Raw genomic sequence first — 16,173 nt, forward strand, 5'->3', positions numbered from 1 at the left:
TCTTTTTAAAGGGAAATACATTGATCTTCCCACTAGCAATTCCTTAGCTATTTACAGCAGGCTTGTTTTTCTGAAGAAACTTTGAAAAATATGTATTTCATATGCCAGTCTTAGCTATATACCGGCCTTTCAATGCAAATTAAAAGGACCAGTTGCTGCTGTGAGCCTAGATGAGATTTCCCCTGCTACAGGACTGCTGGAAGGTAGCCATAAGGCTGTATCACAAAACCCTGCTCACAAACTGCTGTACTGGCCAAGACAGCCTGGAGACAAGTTGGCACAGGCTATGACTTCCAGCATGCTGCTCTTCCAAGCGGTGCCATGGCTAGTTGTGCACTCAGGTCACTGTAACTTGGCTCTCTGGGTCTCTCTGAGCTGCCAGGAGCTTCTGCAAAGGTACCAAAATAGCTCAAATCCGAATCATAATCTGACTCTGCTTCTTCAGAGCTTCCAGTTGTGTGGAAAAGCAGCAAAAATTTCCAGCAGCAAAAATTCTCTCCTCCATGTCTCATGAACTTAAGCCCAGTGGCTTGTCCTTTAAAAACAAAGTAAGTCTTTTACAGAGGAGAAGTAAACAAATACGTGCTTTATTTTAGAAACAGTAAAAAGAATATTGGTGAACTTTGATCCTTCCCTATTGCAAGTAAAATGGAAAACCATCTTGTTAGTTTGAGGACTAGAATTTGACTAAACACTTGGATATTTTAGTGACCAACAGTGCATACTGTTAACGTATGTTAACGTAAGGCAAGAGGTTCTGTCGGTAAATGATAGTGGAGAAGGCTTTCTGACTTGTTCCTCAAATGTATTTATTTCAATTGCCCAAACAGACACTCAGGAAGGTGGCAGTAGCAGAAGACATGGCACTTCCATGGTGAGTTCAGCTTCTATGGGTATTCTGCACAGCTCTTCGCTTCATGACTATACCCCTGTCAGTCGCTCTGAAAACCAGGATTCTCTTCAGGTATCTCCACTAACCTCTTCTCCATTCTCTCTGTTTTACTTGCCTTCCTCTTCTCTGCTTTTCTGTGTCATGTTGTCTCTGCAAAATTTCTTAATTCTTCAACAAGAGAAGGAGAGTCCAGGGCAACAAATTACATATTCACACCAGTAAGAATTGCTGAACAATCATCAGCTTTTAAATTGCTGGCAACTGTATCAGTAAAAAAATGATTCTGATAAATTACATGTGTCAATCAATTGTGAATTTAAGATTTGAGGCCAAATTACTTTTAATCCAAAATATGTTACAAGATGAAAGTTTTATTCTGAAAGCAACCTTACGTATTTCCACAGGCTCTGAGTTCTTTGGATGAGGACGACCCAAACATCCTGCTAGCTATTCAGTTATCGTTACAAGAATCAGGCTTGGCCATAGATGAAGAAACCAGAGACTTTCTAAATAACGAGGCATCTTTAGGAGCAATAGGTACCTCTTTGCCTACAAGACTGGACTCTGCTCCCATAAGTATAGATAACCCAAGAGCTGCGCTGAGCAGCTCTGAGCTGTTAGAACTTGGTGACAGCCTGATGAGACTAGGCGCAGGCAGTGATCCCTTTTCAGCTGATCGTCTTCATTCACACCCCTGCAGCGATACAAGAAGTGGATTATACTCGACATCTAGCGATGCTGATTCCAGCAGCCAAGATCCCAATACCAGTGAAAATCTTCTTGGAAATATTATGGCCTGGTTTCATGACATGAACCCGCAGAGTATTGCTCTGATCCCCTCAACAAGTACAGAAGTGGATGAGGACTCACAGCAACCTAGTACTGAAGATAGGTCAGGAGGACAGCCAAATGTTATAGACCTAGGGTTGGAGCCTCAGGAAGAGCATGCACTATTTGAGGATGCACTCAAAAACGAAGGCAGAGGAACCCAAACAGAAGAAAGCACTTCTGAAGAAAATGTTATTCCAGGTGAAACGGTTTCACCGAGTGGTGATAATGCCAGGGAAGGAGCAAGCACCCTGGATGGTTCAGGAGACACTTCAAGTCAGACTCCTCAAACCTCAAGTGAGTGGATTGAACATGTGCATCTGGTATGAACAAAACCGAAATCTGGAGTAACCGAATGGCGGAGACGGATGGTACAGTATGTGGAGTAAGCATTATGGAGGCTTTGATCCACATAATTACAGCTCAGTTGTAACCACTGACGTAACGACGGATATTTAGGGGTTCTCTTGAATTGTAGTTCTTTGTAATTATGTGAACCTTTCAAGGAATATCCTTTGCATTTAATTAGGTAGTACTTGCCTTTTTGCTCTCAAGAAAAAGGAATAAGTAGGTTGTATTCCACATTCCTAATACAATGCAGCATCTGTTTAGCCTTAGGTTGATGATCCTTAACTTGAAAGTACAGATTAAAGGCTTACACTGATTATTTTGGTTGGTTTTCCTAAGAAATAGTTTATTCCATTTTTTTAGAATTCATTCTTTCACCAAAATAACATTTAGCAATTCTTGTTTGTTTGTTTGCTTGCTTGTTTTGTTTTCCATAACTTTTCCTTACTCATTTTTCATTTTTTTGTTAGCAGTGTGAACTGAGGTATTTAATGCTTCTCTTTAGTACTGCTCCAGGAACAAGTTTTAGGGGATATTCTTTCACATTAAAATCAAAGATTTTTTCATGTCTATTTACAGTCCAAACGTGCCAAACTGTGAATAGTGAGCTGGCGGTAGCCTAACAAAACACTGCAGTGTTACTCTATCAAACTAATCCCACAATTCCTAGCAGTGAAAGAAACCACTGGGTAGCATTGCTTCTCTAAATTTAACTGGCATGTGTTGCCATGGTGACTGCATTTAATTAAATGTAGCCTGTATCTTAAGTTAATAAAACCTAATGCTGCTGTTAAACAGTTATTTTAAATATTAAAATACAGTCAGTTAGCAACAGCTATGCTGTATTTTAAGAGACACTTTAATGGAAGTGCAATCATAGTTCTTTGTTTTCATAATTCTACAAAGCATTCTATGCACTAATAGTGCAATTACTTTTAATGATAACGTTTTATAAAAATATAGGAATACAGAATTTTCATATATTAGCCAGTCCCACAATTAAAGTTCAGATAACAGATTCTGCTCAACATGTTACGGTGCCTTTGCCTAACCCAACTGGATAGTTGCCACAGTTAAACAAGTAATTCAAATTCAGTGTCTGTTCTGGAGTAACTATGCTATTAATTGCAAAGACCTCCATACAACCACCCATGGCCTTGCCTTTACAGTAAATAACTAAATGTTCAATCAGTGTTTTTGCATAAACAAAACACTGCTAGGTATTTGTTCAATTGCACAATATTCATTTGCTGTGTGATTACTGTTTAGTGTTAAAAACAAAAAACACACCGTAAAACCCCTCTTCCTAGTTGTTGTACCGTGGAAAAAAAAATACTGGTTTTAGATTTGCTTAAAAGCATCGATCTACAGTTAGTGAGATACAATGGTACAGTATGTAATTACAACTAGATTAAGTTGTCGAAATGGCTGTTTTAGTTACATATAATCAAAACTTCTCGTAACACGAGCAAATTACATACACTCCATTTTAAGTTCTGATTAACTGTTACCAGAGATTTGTTGATATGATATAAAGTTTATTACTACTGAGTGTGTATAGGCAAGTGTCATGATAGCAAAGTTTATGTATTGATAACTGTGAGTTCAAGTGAGTGTATTGAATTCATGCAAATCCTGCTTTTGAACCTTGCAGTCACAAGGTTCATATTAGTAAAAAATGAAATAAGAATATTTTACCCTTACCCCATAAAAACCTAGTTCATTTTGCAAGCATTGTTAGAGAGAAAGGAATAGAATAGTCTCAAATCATTTTCCAGCTTTTCTTCTAGCTGCCATGTTCCTGGCATAATCATGAACCCTTGGACATCTTAGAAAAATACCTACTTTAAATCGTTCTATGGTATAAGGTCCTTCAACTAAAACAGTTCTTCATGAACTATCAACAGGAATTGGTCTGAAAGTTGTTTAACTCACATAGCTTCCTTGAATTGTGATCTCTGGATAGAAAGATTCTCACAAAGATTGTGTGTATTGCATTGAGATGTCTTGCAAAGCTACAGTAAGATATGTAAGAGTGCTCTCTGTGAAGATAGTGAAGTTTGTGGGTTCTGGTTTTTGTAATTTGGTTAGGTTGTGCAGTATATCCATTGTTTCTGTGTTACTCTTATGAGCATGAATTTAGCCTATTAAATTTGTATTTTCTTGGTACTTATTTTAACACCATAGTCATTGACTTTACAATTCAAAAATAAAGTTTGGCAAGACTATTTTGTAAACCTGTTAATTTTATAATGTAAAAAATTACTCTAACCTTGAATTGTTATTTGCACTTTCATAGTCTATACTTGATACATTCCCACTTTATATACAAGTAGGATACTACAACCATGTAGATGTTTGGCCAAATGAATGCTGTTAATAATATGTAAAATTCTTTGATTAAACATTTATTACTTAAACTAATTCCGTTCTGTCTTATCTCATCTTAGACTGCTAAACCTTTTTCCCTCAACTTTTCGTAGATAACTTAAGGTTACGTCTCACCAAGAAACTCTTAAATGTAGTTGTTGACAGGACGGTGTCATTTTAAAATTATGCAGGTCTTGATCTTTACAGAACTCCTTTCTGCTGTGAAATACAAAATGCAGAAGATTTTTGCGTGTTTTTAGTTTTTTCCTTTTAAGTCATTTGCATGAATATACAGATAAATAGAATACAAACAAGAAAATATTTGACATAACCAGATAGAGGTTCAGTATAAACTTCGTATCCACCGAAAGATACTGGAGAAAGACAGGGGATTTTGTCGTGTTTTTTGTTTAGTTTTATTTTTTACATAAGAACTGTTAATGACACAAGAATGATATACCTTTATAAAAGTGGCTTTAAGGAGTATTTATCAATTTATGAACCCAGGTGTTTTTCTATGAGCAACGTTGAATATAATTATTCGAATTATTCATCAGTTATCTTTTGGCCACTGCACCTTCTGCTCATATTATCAGATCAATTTTATTTATAAAATACTTCATGTGGGAAAAAAAAAAAAAAAAGTCTTACTCTGCTGTTAGCATTTTTACTTCTGCAAATGCCACAGTCAGTCTTGCTGTCTACCTTACTGTTTACATTTTTTATCATGGCAGTCCACGTAGGCAACAGCATCATTTTTAGGGGTACATACAAACTGCAATGTCATATTAATTAGCCAGCCAAACTTCACTAATGCCATTGCAAAGAATACTAGATGAATGCTATAGCAGAAATGCTTGCACTCTGCAATTTAAAAAATAAAATAAAATAAAAATAGATTTATTTGGAAATTAGTCTAGTTAACCCCCTTCTTTATTTTCTGTTCAGGCATCTGGAGTTAGCGGCCATCTTTCTATGACATCTATACACAGAATGTGTAATGCACAGCAGCAGACAGCCATTTAAAATTCCTGTTCTGTTTTTTGCAGCATACAGAGACAGTGTTACTGAGCACTGCAGTCCTGGCTACCATTTACCCCATTCTCCATTATTTCAGATGATTTCTGTCCTGGAAGGCAGAAGAAATTGACAGATTCTGTGATGGTCTAAGTAAAAACCACACTTACTCAATGTGTACAAAGAGAGCACAATATACATGGTGAGAAATAAACTTAGGATACAGACCTTTATGGTGTATATAATGTCCATGCATTATGCAACAATATATGTACGATATTTAGATGAAGTAACTTCCCCTTAATACACTGCCAGTCTTAATGGATTTTTGCACTTTCTGCCATATAGATCTCTAAAATAGTGTTAGAGCTTTAAATTAGATAAATGGGTGAGATAACACCAGAGCGCACTTTGAATAGACTTACTAAAGACCACTGTTCCAGATAGGGCAAAAACTATTTGTAGCTACTGCTGAAAAAAAGCAAAGGACAAAACGTTTTTCATAAATGGTCTGACTCTGCTCTGTAGTCTCACATTAAACATCTTTACACTGAAACAAATAGCAATTTGTTATGTAAAGAAAATGTCATCGTATAATTTCCTATTACACTGCTATTTTCATACTTGCCAGCCCTTCTAAGTTTTGTTTGAATACTGAGCTTCTGCTGTGCCAACACAGCACAGAAGTCCCATTTCACCTCTGAAGAAACTTGATTGGACTCAAGTAAGGATGAGTATAGTTCTACAGTCCATTGTAATAGCAACGTAGAGAAACGTTTGTTTGCTAACAGAGCCAGAAAAGGAACAAAACAGAGACTGTAGGAAAAACTCCCAGACTAAACTCTGGAAAAATACCCAAGGCAAGTCTGAACTAGGTGCAGAATCCAACAAATCGTGCAATGTGCTGTAACGCTTGATGGAAAATGAAGTGCACTCACAATTGTCCCATGTACTCACATTTGTCATTGCAAGATGGCGCAAAGAATGCCAAAGGCCACAGGTACCAAGATCAGAACCAGGTACTACAGTGAAGTCCCACTGGACTTCAGTGAAGCTCAGGCTCCGTTTGTTGGCTGCTGCAGCAGATCCTTTGACTAGTGTGAGACAAAAAGCCACACTATTACGCTGTGAGCCTGCCGTGTTCAGGATTCCAGAACGGCTGTGCTTTCTGGCAGGGCTAACACAGCAAGCAGCACGCAGTGTGCGACTGCAAGGCATGCACGCACATCACTCCAACAGCCTGCTAATTAAGGCACCCATCAAGAAGTTGGAAACTCATGTTTGGGACCCTGAGTTCTCAATCAGAAGGTATTTTACTTAGGGTCTCAAAGCCAGGTTTTCCCCATCTAGAACACGGCCTTTATCAGGAGACTATTTTGGATTGTAACATGAGTTTCTCTTTGTATTCTGTGTTGTACAGATATATGGAGGTTTAAATTAGAGATAGTGCACAGCTGCATCAAGCGATTTTGGACATTCACATTGGCAGCTTAGGTGGCAGAACACTGAAAGACCGGGCATTTGCAACCTTTGATTTAGCTCTGGAATTGGCTTTTATTCTGTCCATACTCTGAAAACTTTTCATGGGGAAATTGCAAGGGCAGGATTCAAAACTGCAGCCCTGGTCAGTGTAGCAGAGTGACAAAAAAGTGCAGCTGAGGGTATGCCAGGAGGTAGGTAGAGGGGTTGCCTGCCCCAGAGAAGCTCATCAAAAAACACATACAGTGATAAACCCAAGTAACCCGTTCAGCGCAGCTGACTAAACAGGACAAACAGCTATCTTGTTTTTGGAATCTAAGTGTAAAGCAGTAATATACTGGCAATGGTAAACAACTGAATTTGCTTTACACTTGGTATGAGTGTATTATCCAACCGGTAGGTCGCCTTTATATATTTTCACTAATCAAATAAAGAGAAAGTTTACATAGCTAAGATGATTTACAAGCACAGTGGGAATGTGCATTTGTGCCTTTAGAAGTCAGTGTTGACCTGCAGCTGTCATACTGGCTTAAAATGGAGACGTGAAAATATTCTGTAACAAAAACATGCATTAAGAAAATGAACTTCCCTAGTCACTGGTATCAGCAGTACCTACCTGCACAGAAACACAAACTTGTTAGTGTTTTTGCTGTTCTTGTGTCACTGCAGCATTTTAGAAAAGAAATAAAGTAGTTTGAGAGACAGATTTAAGATGCCTTTCAAGAGCAAAGTCCCTGTGATTGTGTTATCTCTGCCATCGCTTCACCTCACCGTGTCCTATGGGACAAAAGTCCAAAGACCTCAGAAAATTTGGGGTTCTTGGTTTTACCACACAGTTGAATGAAGAATTAAGACCTAGAAGTTGCAAATATATATGCATGCTATTCATGTGAGTATTAATTGTCCAACACATTCAAAGAATAGCATCCTTTTTAGCTATGGGAACTATGAGAATAAACCGTGCTCTTCTCACAAGAGAGCTAACAAGCACAGAACCTGAGTACAGGACCAGGTGGAGATGCAAACTACACCAGTCAGTCAGATTCATAACAAATTACATGCAGCTGCTGCACAAAACTTTCTAGAGAAGCCCTCCAGGTGCATCCTCTGCAGCTGGCTGTGGAAGAATGACATGGAAAACTGTAACAAAGGACTCTTCAGATATGAGCCAGCAGACACAGGATAGCAGTAGGAACCGAAGAGGAAGCAATGCCATCAAATTACAGCAGAACAATTAAACTACTTAAGCAGGAGATGCACAGAGCATGTGTGGATATGCATTCCTTCTAATAGCCACGCTGCCTGAAAGCTCCCAAGAAGAAATGATTCTGCAGTGGCTGTCAGTGCATTGCTAATGTTGACACTCCCTTTCCCCAGGTGGAGCCAACGTTTTGTTTTCTCCAATTCTTTGACCTCTCTATTTACATAGGAAGTCCTTCAGGGCAGGGATGGGTTCTGATGACTCCGAAGAGTTTAGCCAGGAGTGCTCCTTTCTTTCACTGAGGCTAAAATAAAGTAAAATAAAGTGGAAATATTCATTAATTAAAGAAAATTGTTTTAATCCCCAACTTTAGCTGAGTTTACATGCTGCAAGATCCTTCAACTAAATCAGGCACTTAAAACTTACAGGCCACAACCTAATGATTGCCTTAGAACCTGCTTCTGCTTCAGAGAGAATCTAGTTCTGTCCTAGTTCTATTGGGAATCTGGAAACAAATGAGGATACTCAAAACTGTCAAACTTGAAATCCTAGTGAGAGAAACCTAGGGACGGGTACTTTTAAGAAGTCCTGGGTCCCCTTCCCCCCTAGAGCCCTGCACCTGCTGGGTATGCAGCAAATCTCAAATCAGAACATTTCAGCTACTGCCTACATTAAAAATAAATAAATACATACATAAAAGACAACTGTAACTTACCAAATTCACAGAATAATAGCCTTTGCAAAGGATTAGGTGTTTACCTAGGACAGAAAATGGAAATGGACATCATTCTACCCTGTTCCTACACAGCCAGGTGATGCTCCAGCAAGGTAACAGCTCTGGGATAGAGAGCCCCAGTGCTGGAGGGCATCTGAGGCAGGCAGCTGGGAAGGCAGGCAGACAGGAGCTGCTAGAAAAGTGAGGGGAACAGTTCAAGGGTCTCTGTGAGATCACATAAAACTACAAAGGGATGGAGTACAGAAGCAGCTTTAAAAAAACAACCCCAAGGACTGTGGGTGGCTTGAAAAGAGATGAAGATAAAATAGAATTTAAATCAAAACAGGGAACAGATTTAGGCCCTGGAGACAAGAAAGTCAAAACTGGTGTGCAAGAGAGGAGTGCAAGTGGTTAAGCAGAGCTGCCGCGGAGCCAGAGCCAGCCCAGGCAGGCCGCAGGGACAGTGACAAGGGGAACCGAGTGCCCCAGCCACCCCATGCTCACTGCATGCACACAGGGCATTGACAAGAAGATCCCTGTAAATTATGTTTATTAATTATGCAATTGTTACTACAATACTGTTGGATGAAATAGCCTCTATTTTACATAAAAGAATGATTTGATTTTAACAGGATGATTTTCCTCTATTTTCCTCTATTCCTCTAAAGTTACAGAAGATTTATTCATGTCCACTGAGAATGAGAGAAAAGAAAACAACTGAATTTGCAACAAAGAAGCTTTAAATGGAACCTAACTATGAAGCATGAAGGCTAGGCATGGACACCAAGAGCCTGCAAATCTTCAATTGTGTGTAGCATTTTTTGTTCTTATCAGGCTTATCACCCGTACCAGATGGTTTGGGCCAGGTGAGTTGCCTCAGTGAGGAACCATCGAGGAACAGGCTTCCTGCATGTAGCTGCCACAGCATCATGAAGACACCAACTTGTTCCCTTTGGAAATTATCTGGTGCATGTCTGAGGGTCCGTGTGGCAGTGGGCTGAAGGCAGATGGAAGCCGACATACACGGATGATCAGCTCTGCAGTCGCTCTTTCCCCAGAAAGCCTTGATGTTTCTTATGAGGAGCAGCTGAGGGAACTGGGGTTGTTTGGTCTGGAGAAGAGGAGGCTCAGGGGAGACCTCATTGCTCTCTACAACTGCCTGAAAGGAAGCTGTGGGGAGCTGGGGGTTGGCCTCTTCTCACAGGTAACTAGTGATAAGACTAGAGGGAATGGCCTCAAGTTGTGCCAGGGGAGGTTCAGGTTGGAAATGAGGAGACATTTCCCCTCAGCAAGAGCAGTCAGGCATTGGGACAGGTTGCCCAGGGAGGTGGTGGCATCACCGTCCCTAGGGGCGTTCAAGATTGGATGTGGTGCTTAGGGACATGGGACATGGTTTAGTGGTAATATTGGTGGTAGGGGGATGGTTGGACCAGATGATCTTGGAAGTCTATTCGAAATTTAATGATTCTGTGATTCTGAGGAAAACGGCTTTCAAAACACACACACACGGAGCCGCTTCCCCCGGCTCCCGCCCGGTCACGCCGAGGCCCCAACCCCGCGGCGGGGCCGTGCCGTGCCAGGCCGCCCCCCGGCGGCAGCGGGCGGGCGTCGGGGCCCGTCCGCCAGCAGAGGGCAGGCCCCGGGCCCGGTGCCCCGCTCCTGCCGCCGCCCCTCGCCTCTCCGCAGCGACATCCGCCGGCAGCGGGAAGGGGCCGGCGCCGGGCCCGGCGGTGCGGCGGCGCTCCCCGGTTCCCTTCACCACCGCTGCGAGGGGCCGCGGGCCCCGCCGCCGGCCGCAGGATGCCGCTGGGGCTGAAGCCCACGTGCAGCGTGTGCCGCAGCACGTCCTCCTCCATGTGGAAGAAGGGCGGCCAGGGCGAGATCCTGTGCAACAACTGCACGGCGCGCTCCGCCCCGCCGGGGCCCGCCGCCTTCGCCACCACCTCGGCCGCCGCCCAGCACAGCAACGGCGGCGGGGGGGGAGGCGGCGGCGGCGGCGGCGGGGGCGGCGGTGGTGGTGGTAGCGGGGGGAAGCAGGTGAGGGCGGCCGGGAGGGGCGGCTGCGGCGGGGGGGGCGGCGGCCCTCGGGTGCCTTCAGCCGGTGGTGTCCCTCCCCGCAGAGCAAGCAGGAGATTCACCGGCGCTCCGCCCGGCTGAGGAACACCAAGTACAAGTCCGCGCCCGCCGCCGAGAAGAAGGTTTCCACGAAAGGCAAGGGGAGGAGGCACATTTTTAAGTTAAAAAATGTAAGGGTTGGTGCGGGGGGCGGGGGGGGCGATCCGCTTCTCCCGGGCGGGACGCGGTTGGGGTCTGGTTGGGGTCGCGGGTTGGCCCCCAGCAGCACCAAAGGGCCGTCCCGTTTGGGTGGCTGCTGGAGGGGAGGCCCCTCTGTGGGCAGGAGCTGGTGGCCACGGGTGAGGGCCTTTAACCCTCGCTTCTTCCCTAAAAATTGCCCGCCTTGTTTCCATTTGCAAAGTACAAATGCTCCGAAACGTCTGCAGCTGATTTCCCCTGTCTTCAAATCTTCTAAGATACCATCAGTATGTTGCCTTCTCAAAACCCACGCTGGAGTTACCTGAGGTGGCTGCTTTGTTTCAGCGCTCTTCGTCTAACGTCTGTGTGTTGTTTCCCCAGCCCATCAAGGCTCCCGAGTCTGTATCCACTATAATTACAGCCGAGTCAATCTTCTACAAGGTATGGTTCGTGCAGGTTTGTTTGCAAAAAGGATCTTGCTGTTTCTATTTCTGGTTTCAGAAGTTACCACAAATAATGAAAGCAGTAAGGAAATAGTCACAGAACTGTGCTTTCTTGCCTAGCAGTGTGTGTAGTTTTGTGCTCTGCCACATCTCTGCCACTGAGACCTGTAAGGCAGTTTACCACAAGAGCTTACATAGCCATCATTGGCTCAGTATTTTCACCAAACAAAAAGATGCATCTGATTTCCTTAGTAATTATTGCAGTCAAGGCTTTTAAACTTTTAACTTTCACCATGCTGAGATCATGAGCATGAGCTCTGTGTGTGTATCTGTGTGTGTGCGTATATGTATACATATATATATATATATAGGATTAAGTTTGTGTGATGTTCCCTACCTCAGGCCTGTAGAATATTGCACAGAAAGGAGATGGGTGGCACTGGCCTGGCATCTGAACCGGCTCCCACTTCAGAGCAGTGTGCGAGCAGTCTCAGACACCCAGGGAATGAGATGTGTGGACTAATCCAGTGAAAACAGAAGCTAGCTTTCTTCTCACGTTCTTGCTTGAGAGGCCAAGGTGTTAGAGTTTTGAAGTTCTGAAATTTGTTTTTGTTTCCCAGTGGAACAAACAAACCGAAATGTGTTTTGCCCAAAAAAAGGTCAGGATAGCCAGTGGGAGCCTGCATAGCCGGAGGAAAAGTGGTGGTCTGAGTTTGGTTGTACTCTCTAGGGACCTGATGCTTCATGTCTCGCATCCCGGATGAATCTCTGTTTACAGTTGACTACTGCAGAAGAGAATTGATGTCTTTGATTGTGTAGTTTTGTTTTTGTCAGAAATTCCTTACAGTTACGTCAAAACTTTTATTTAACCTGATATCTTTATCCTAAATATTTCTATTTTGATACTTTGTTGCATTGTCGAGGAGATTTTTGTTTGTTTTTGTTCTTGTTTGTTTGTTTGTTTTAAAACAAAAGCCCCCTTGGATTATTCTTGGCAAACTCAGGTTGGATGTTAGGAAAAGGTTCTTCACTAAAAGGGTGGTTGGGCACTGGAACAGGCTCTCCAGGGCACCAAGTGTGACAGAGTTCAAGTGGTGTTTGGTCAATATTCTCAGAGTTTGGTTTGGTTTTTGGGTGGTCCGGTGTGGAGCCGGGAGGTGGACTCTGATCCTTGTGGGGCCCTTCCAAGTCAGAGATGGTCTATTCTAGTCTCAGTAGTGCATTACTCTAGTCTTGATAGTGCATTGTGTTGACACTGGTATGGCATGAAGGGATGTTGCCTTTGCTGTGCAGCATCATGCACATTAAAGAGCACCATGTAAAGGTCTGGCCTTAACAGTAGCATGAGGTGTATCAATGTTTTGGGACTCCTTTGCATGTGCGTGGGTGAGCTTCATATGCAGAAAGCTGCTTTGCGTGCACGCCCAGGGAAATTACTGCAGTTTTTCTCGAAGGTGGCATCACACTCTCCTCCTTCTGACAGAATGGGACCATCGCTGCTCAGCAGAGAGGAGGCATAGCAGTGGTGGGAAGGGGGATGTAGAGCAGCTGAGAGCTGTTTATTTGGGGACAGGTGAGGCCAGGTGGTTTCTGCAACATTTGGCTGACAGAGACCGTGTGGAATTGCCTGTGTAGTCTCACAGCAATTCCGGGACTGAGCTCGGACTCCTAAATGTTGGGTGATTGGGCACAAGTGGTGCTGATGACTGCTTAGGAAAGAGAGCACTGCAGGTTATGCCCCGTCTTTTGCATGTGGCTGAATTAAGGCTGTCTCTCAAGAGCTGGGTTAATTTGAGGCAGCGTGAGGTCTTGATACTGAGGATACTCAAGAATCAGAGTGAAGCTTCTGAAGTCAGATTGATTTGATTATCATTTGTGTGTCTTCTAGGGTGTGTACTATCAAATCGGAGATGTTATTTCAGTGGTTGATGAGCAGGATGGAAAAACATACTATGCTCAGATCCGTGGGTTTATTCAGGACCAATACTGTGAGAAGAGCGCTGCGCTAACCTGGCTCATTCCTACGCAAGCCAGCCCCAAAGACTGTTTCGACCCTGCATCCTATATCATAGGTAATCTCTAAGTTTTCACTTTATACAACTACTGAAAAGTGTCTAGACTAACGCAGAGTTGTAATTTTGAAGTGAAATTTTAGTTTGTCATGGTCATTTGTGCAATTCTCACATTTTGACCCTAATCCTGTAAGCATTTACTCTACTTGAAAGACCTTTTTTATTTATCTTATGTATGTGAGTAGCGCTACTACAGTAAGCAGGATTATTTGATCATTTGTGCTCACAGGCACAATTAGAGTCTTGCAGCTTTAAGGATCATATTATTACTCCACAGATAGAATCGAAGTTATTACAGCACAAACTTAATATGCTAGTCCGAGCTGTTTCCTTTGAAGTGACCAGAATTAGCTGATCTTCATCTTGGATATGTGAAGTACATAGTGTGCAAGCACTGGCGTAGAGGGCATCCCATAACTAACTGTGAAATACTAATAAATTGAGTGCAGCCCTTTTGATGGGCAGGCAACAAATAGCATCCTTTTAGAATATAATAACTAAAGCATTTCACTCAACTAACTGAATTCTTCAAACAGGGAAAAAAATCAAGCAAAAATAAAGAGGCTTCTTGCTGGCAGTGTAGCCTCAGGTACTACACAGTCACTTTTTGAAATGGCACGTTCTGTAAGTGGTGTTGACTGTTGTTACATATTATGTCACTGAGAATTCTCCAATTCTATACCTCTAAATTTTATCTCCGGAAATTATTTTTTTCCTAGGACCAGAAGAAGATCTCCCAAGGAAGATGGAATATTTGGAATTTGTTTGTCATGCGCCTTCAGAATACTTCAAATCTCGGTCGTCTCCCTTCCCTACAGTTCCTACAAGACCAGAGAAGGGATATATATGGACTCATGTGGGACCTACTCCTGCAATCTCCATTAAAGAAACTGTTACCAATAATTTATAGCTTTTTTAAAGGAATATTTTGGACCAGTTATTTTCAGTATATTCTCAGGTCTACAAATACCGTATGAGAAGTTTAAAAAATTATAAAGTGTTCTGTTTACTTTATGGATTATGGTATTTATTTATTTTAAAATACACCTCATCTTTAAAGTGTAAGTTTTTTTTTTCCCATTCGATGTGTAATTTCCATGCTCTATTCTTTAGTCAGTACTGCACATTTTAGGACAAAACCAGTTTCTTATCTGCTACTTGGGTGAGCATATTAATTGACTTCTGAATGATGCCTTCAGTGTTCTTACTTTCTGATTTCCCAGAAAATAAGTTACAAGACTTACTCTCAGTCATCCAGTACTTTACATACTTGTTTCATATAATCACAGACTATCCTGAGTCGGAAGGGCCCCAGAAGGATCATTGAGTCCAACACCTGGCTCCACACAGGACCACCCCAAACTAAACCATATGTCTGAGAGCGTTGTCCAAACGCTTCTTGAACTCTTGCAGGCTCGGTGCTGTGACTGCTTCCCTAGGGAGCCTGTCCCTGTGCCCGACCACCCTCTGGGTGCAGAACCTTTCCCTCACACCCAGCCTGACCCTCCCCTGTCCCAGCTCCATGCCGTCCCCTCGGGTCCTGTCGCTGTCCCCAGAGAGCAGAGCTCAGCGCCTGCCCCTCCGCTGCCCTCGTGAGGGAGCTGCAGGCTGCCATGAGGCCTCCCCTCAGCCTTGTCATCATCCAAGTTTATTCAGTTAACTCTACAATTTTTGGTTATTCCTTAAATAAAATAAGGGTCGATTCAAATGAACACTAGAAAGTGTAAACTTGATCAGTGATGCAGAAACAATTTTCTATTGCACTAGAGAGATCCACTTTGATTTTTCTTCAGACTGAAACCTATCATCCACATGGCTGTACTCTTAACAGTCACCTCTTAAGGGAATTTTGTTCAGTTGAATCTAAAACACAGGGGCCTATGTAGCTTAACAAAGCTTAACACAGTTAAACTTTATGGGGATACATTTCTTGGAGAGCTGGATGCAGATTTAAAAACTGTTACTTGGATGTGCCATCGTGGTGGCCTCATGGCAGAAATATATCTTCATTTCCTGAGTAAGATAACATTATGTATGATTTGAGTTTCACATCATTATTATTTCTGTGGGTTTTTTTCTATCTTTGCAATGAATTAGTAAGAAAAAAAAATCTGAATTCAAATTAAACATTTACTAAGGAAAGGGAAATGAAGACTACTTTATATATTGATAGTCTGAGTACGCCAATTAAAATATTTAAATAGTAGAACCAGAAAAATACCAAATACTGAAATACCAACGTCAAAATTTTCTCCACTAATCATTTTACAAACCAGTCAGCTCAAAACACTACGACGTGTGCTTAGGTAGCCTGAATTCCCTGTGGTCACTGGTTCCTGCTGCCTGTGAGGGACCGGAGACATAACTGCCCTTAAATTTACACGTATAAATCTTTTCACATTTATTTATTTAAATATATGATGTTACCTTATGTTGTGATTTAATCCAGCAGGCAGCTAAGCACCCCACAGCTGTTTGTTCATTCTCTCCCCACCCCACAGTGGGATGGGGGAGAGAACGGAAAAGTGCAAGAACTCAGGGGTTAAATAAGGACA

General features: G+C 42.4%; 2 protein-coding genes across 4 annotated transcripts in view; both read left to right on the top strand.

Moving 5' to 3' along the window:
- Nucleotides 1-4,492, top strand: part of ANKIB1 (ankyrin repeat and IBR domain containing 1) — a 94,244-nt gene extending 89,752 nt beyond the window's left edge. For 2 of the 3 annotated variants that reach the window (XM_035545407.2, XM_035545405.2), the window contains exons 19-20: nt 831-874; nt 1,297-4,492. In XM_035545407.2, coding sequence (XP_035401300.1) covers nt 831-874; nt 1,297-2,049 — 797 coding nt within the window. In that variant the 3' untranslated portion in view covers nt 2,050-4,492. Of the gene's footprint in view, nt 1-830; nt 965-1,296 lie in introns of all 3 variants that reach the window. The other variant, XM_050709062.1, reaches the window with a different exon arrangement.
- Nucleotides 4,493-10,538: 6,046 nt separating this feature from the next.
- On the top strand, nt 10,539-14,632 carry GATAD1 (GATA zinc finger domain containing 1). The gene is made up of 5 exons (XM_035545364.2): nt 10,539-10,887; nt 10,971-11,096; nt 11,485-11,544; nt 13,435-13,618; nt 14,338-14,632. The coding sequence occupies exons 1-5, from the start codon at nt 10,651-10,653 to the stop codon at nt 14,526-14,528; spliced, it is 798 nt and encodes a 265-aa protein (XP_035401257.1). The 5' UTR covers nt 10,539-10,650; the 3' UTR covers nt 14,529-14,632.
- Nucleotides 14,633-16,173: the final 1,541 nt, after the last annotated feature.

The sequence above is a fragment of the Cygnus atratus genome, chromosome 2 (assembly GCF_013377495.2).
Source record: "Cygnus atratus isolate AKBS03 ecotype Queensland, Australia chromosome 2, CAtr_DNAZoo_HiC_assembly, whole genome shotgun sequence".
Lineage (NCBI taxonomy): Eukaryota > Metazoa > Chordata > Aves > Anseriformes > Anatidae > Cygnus > Cygnus atratus.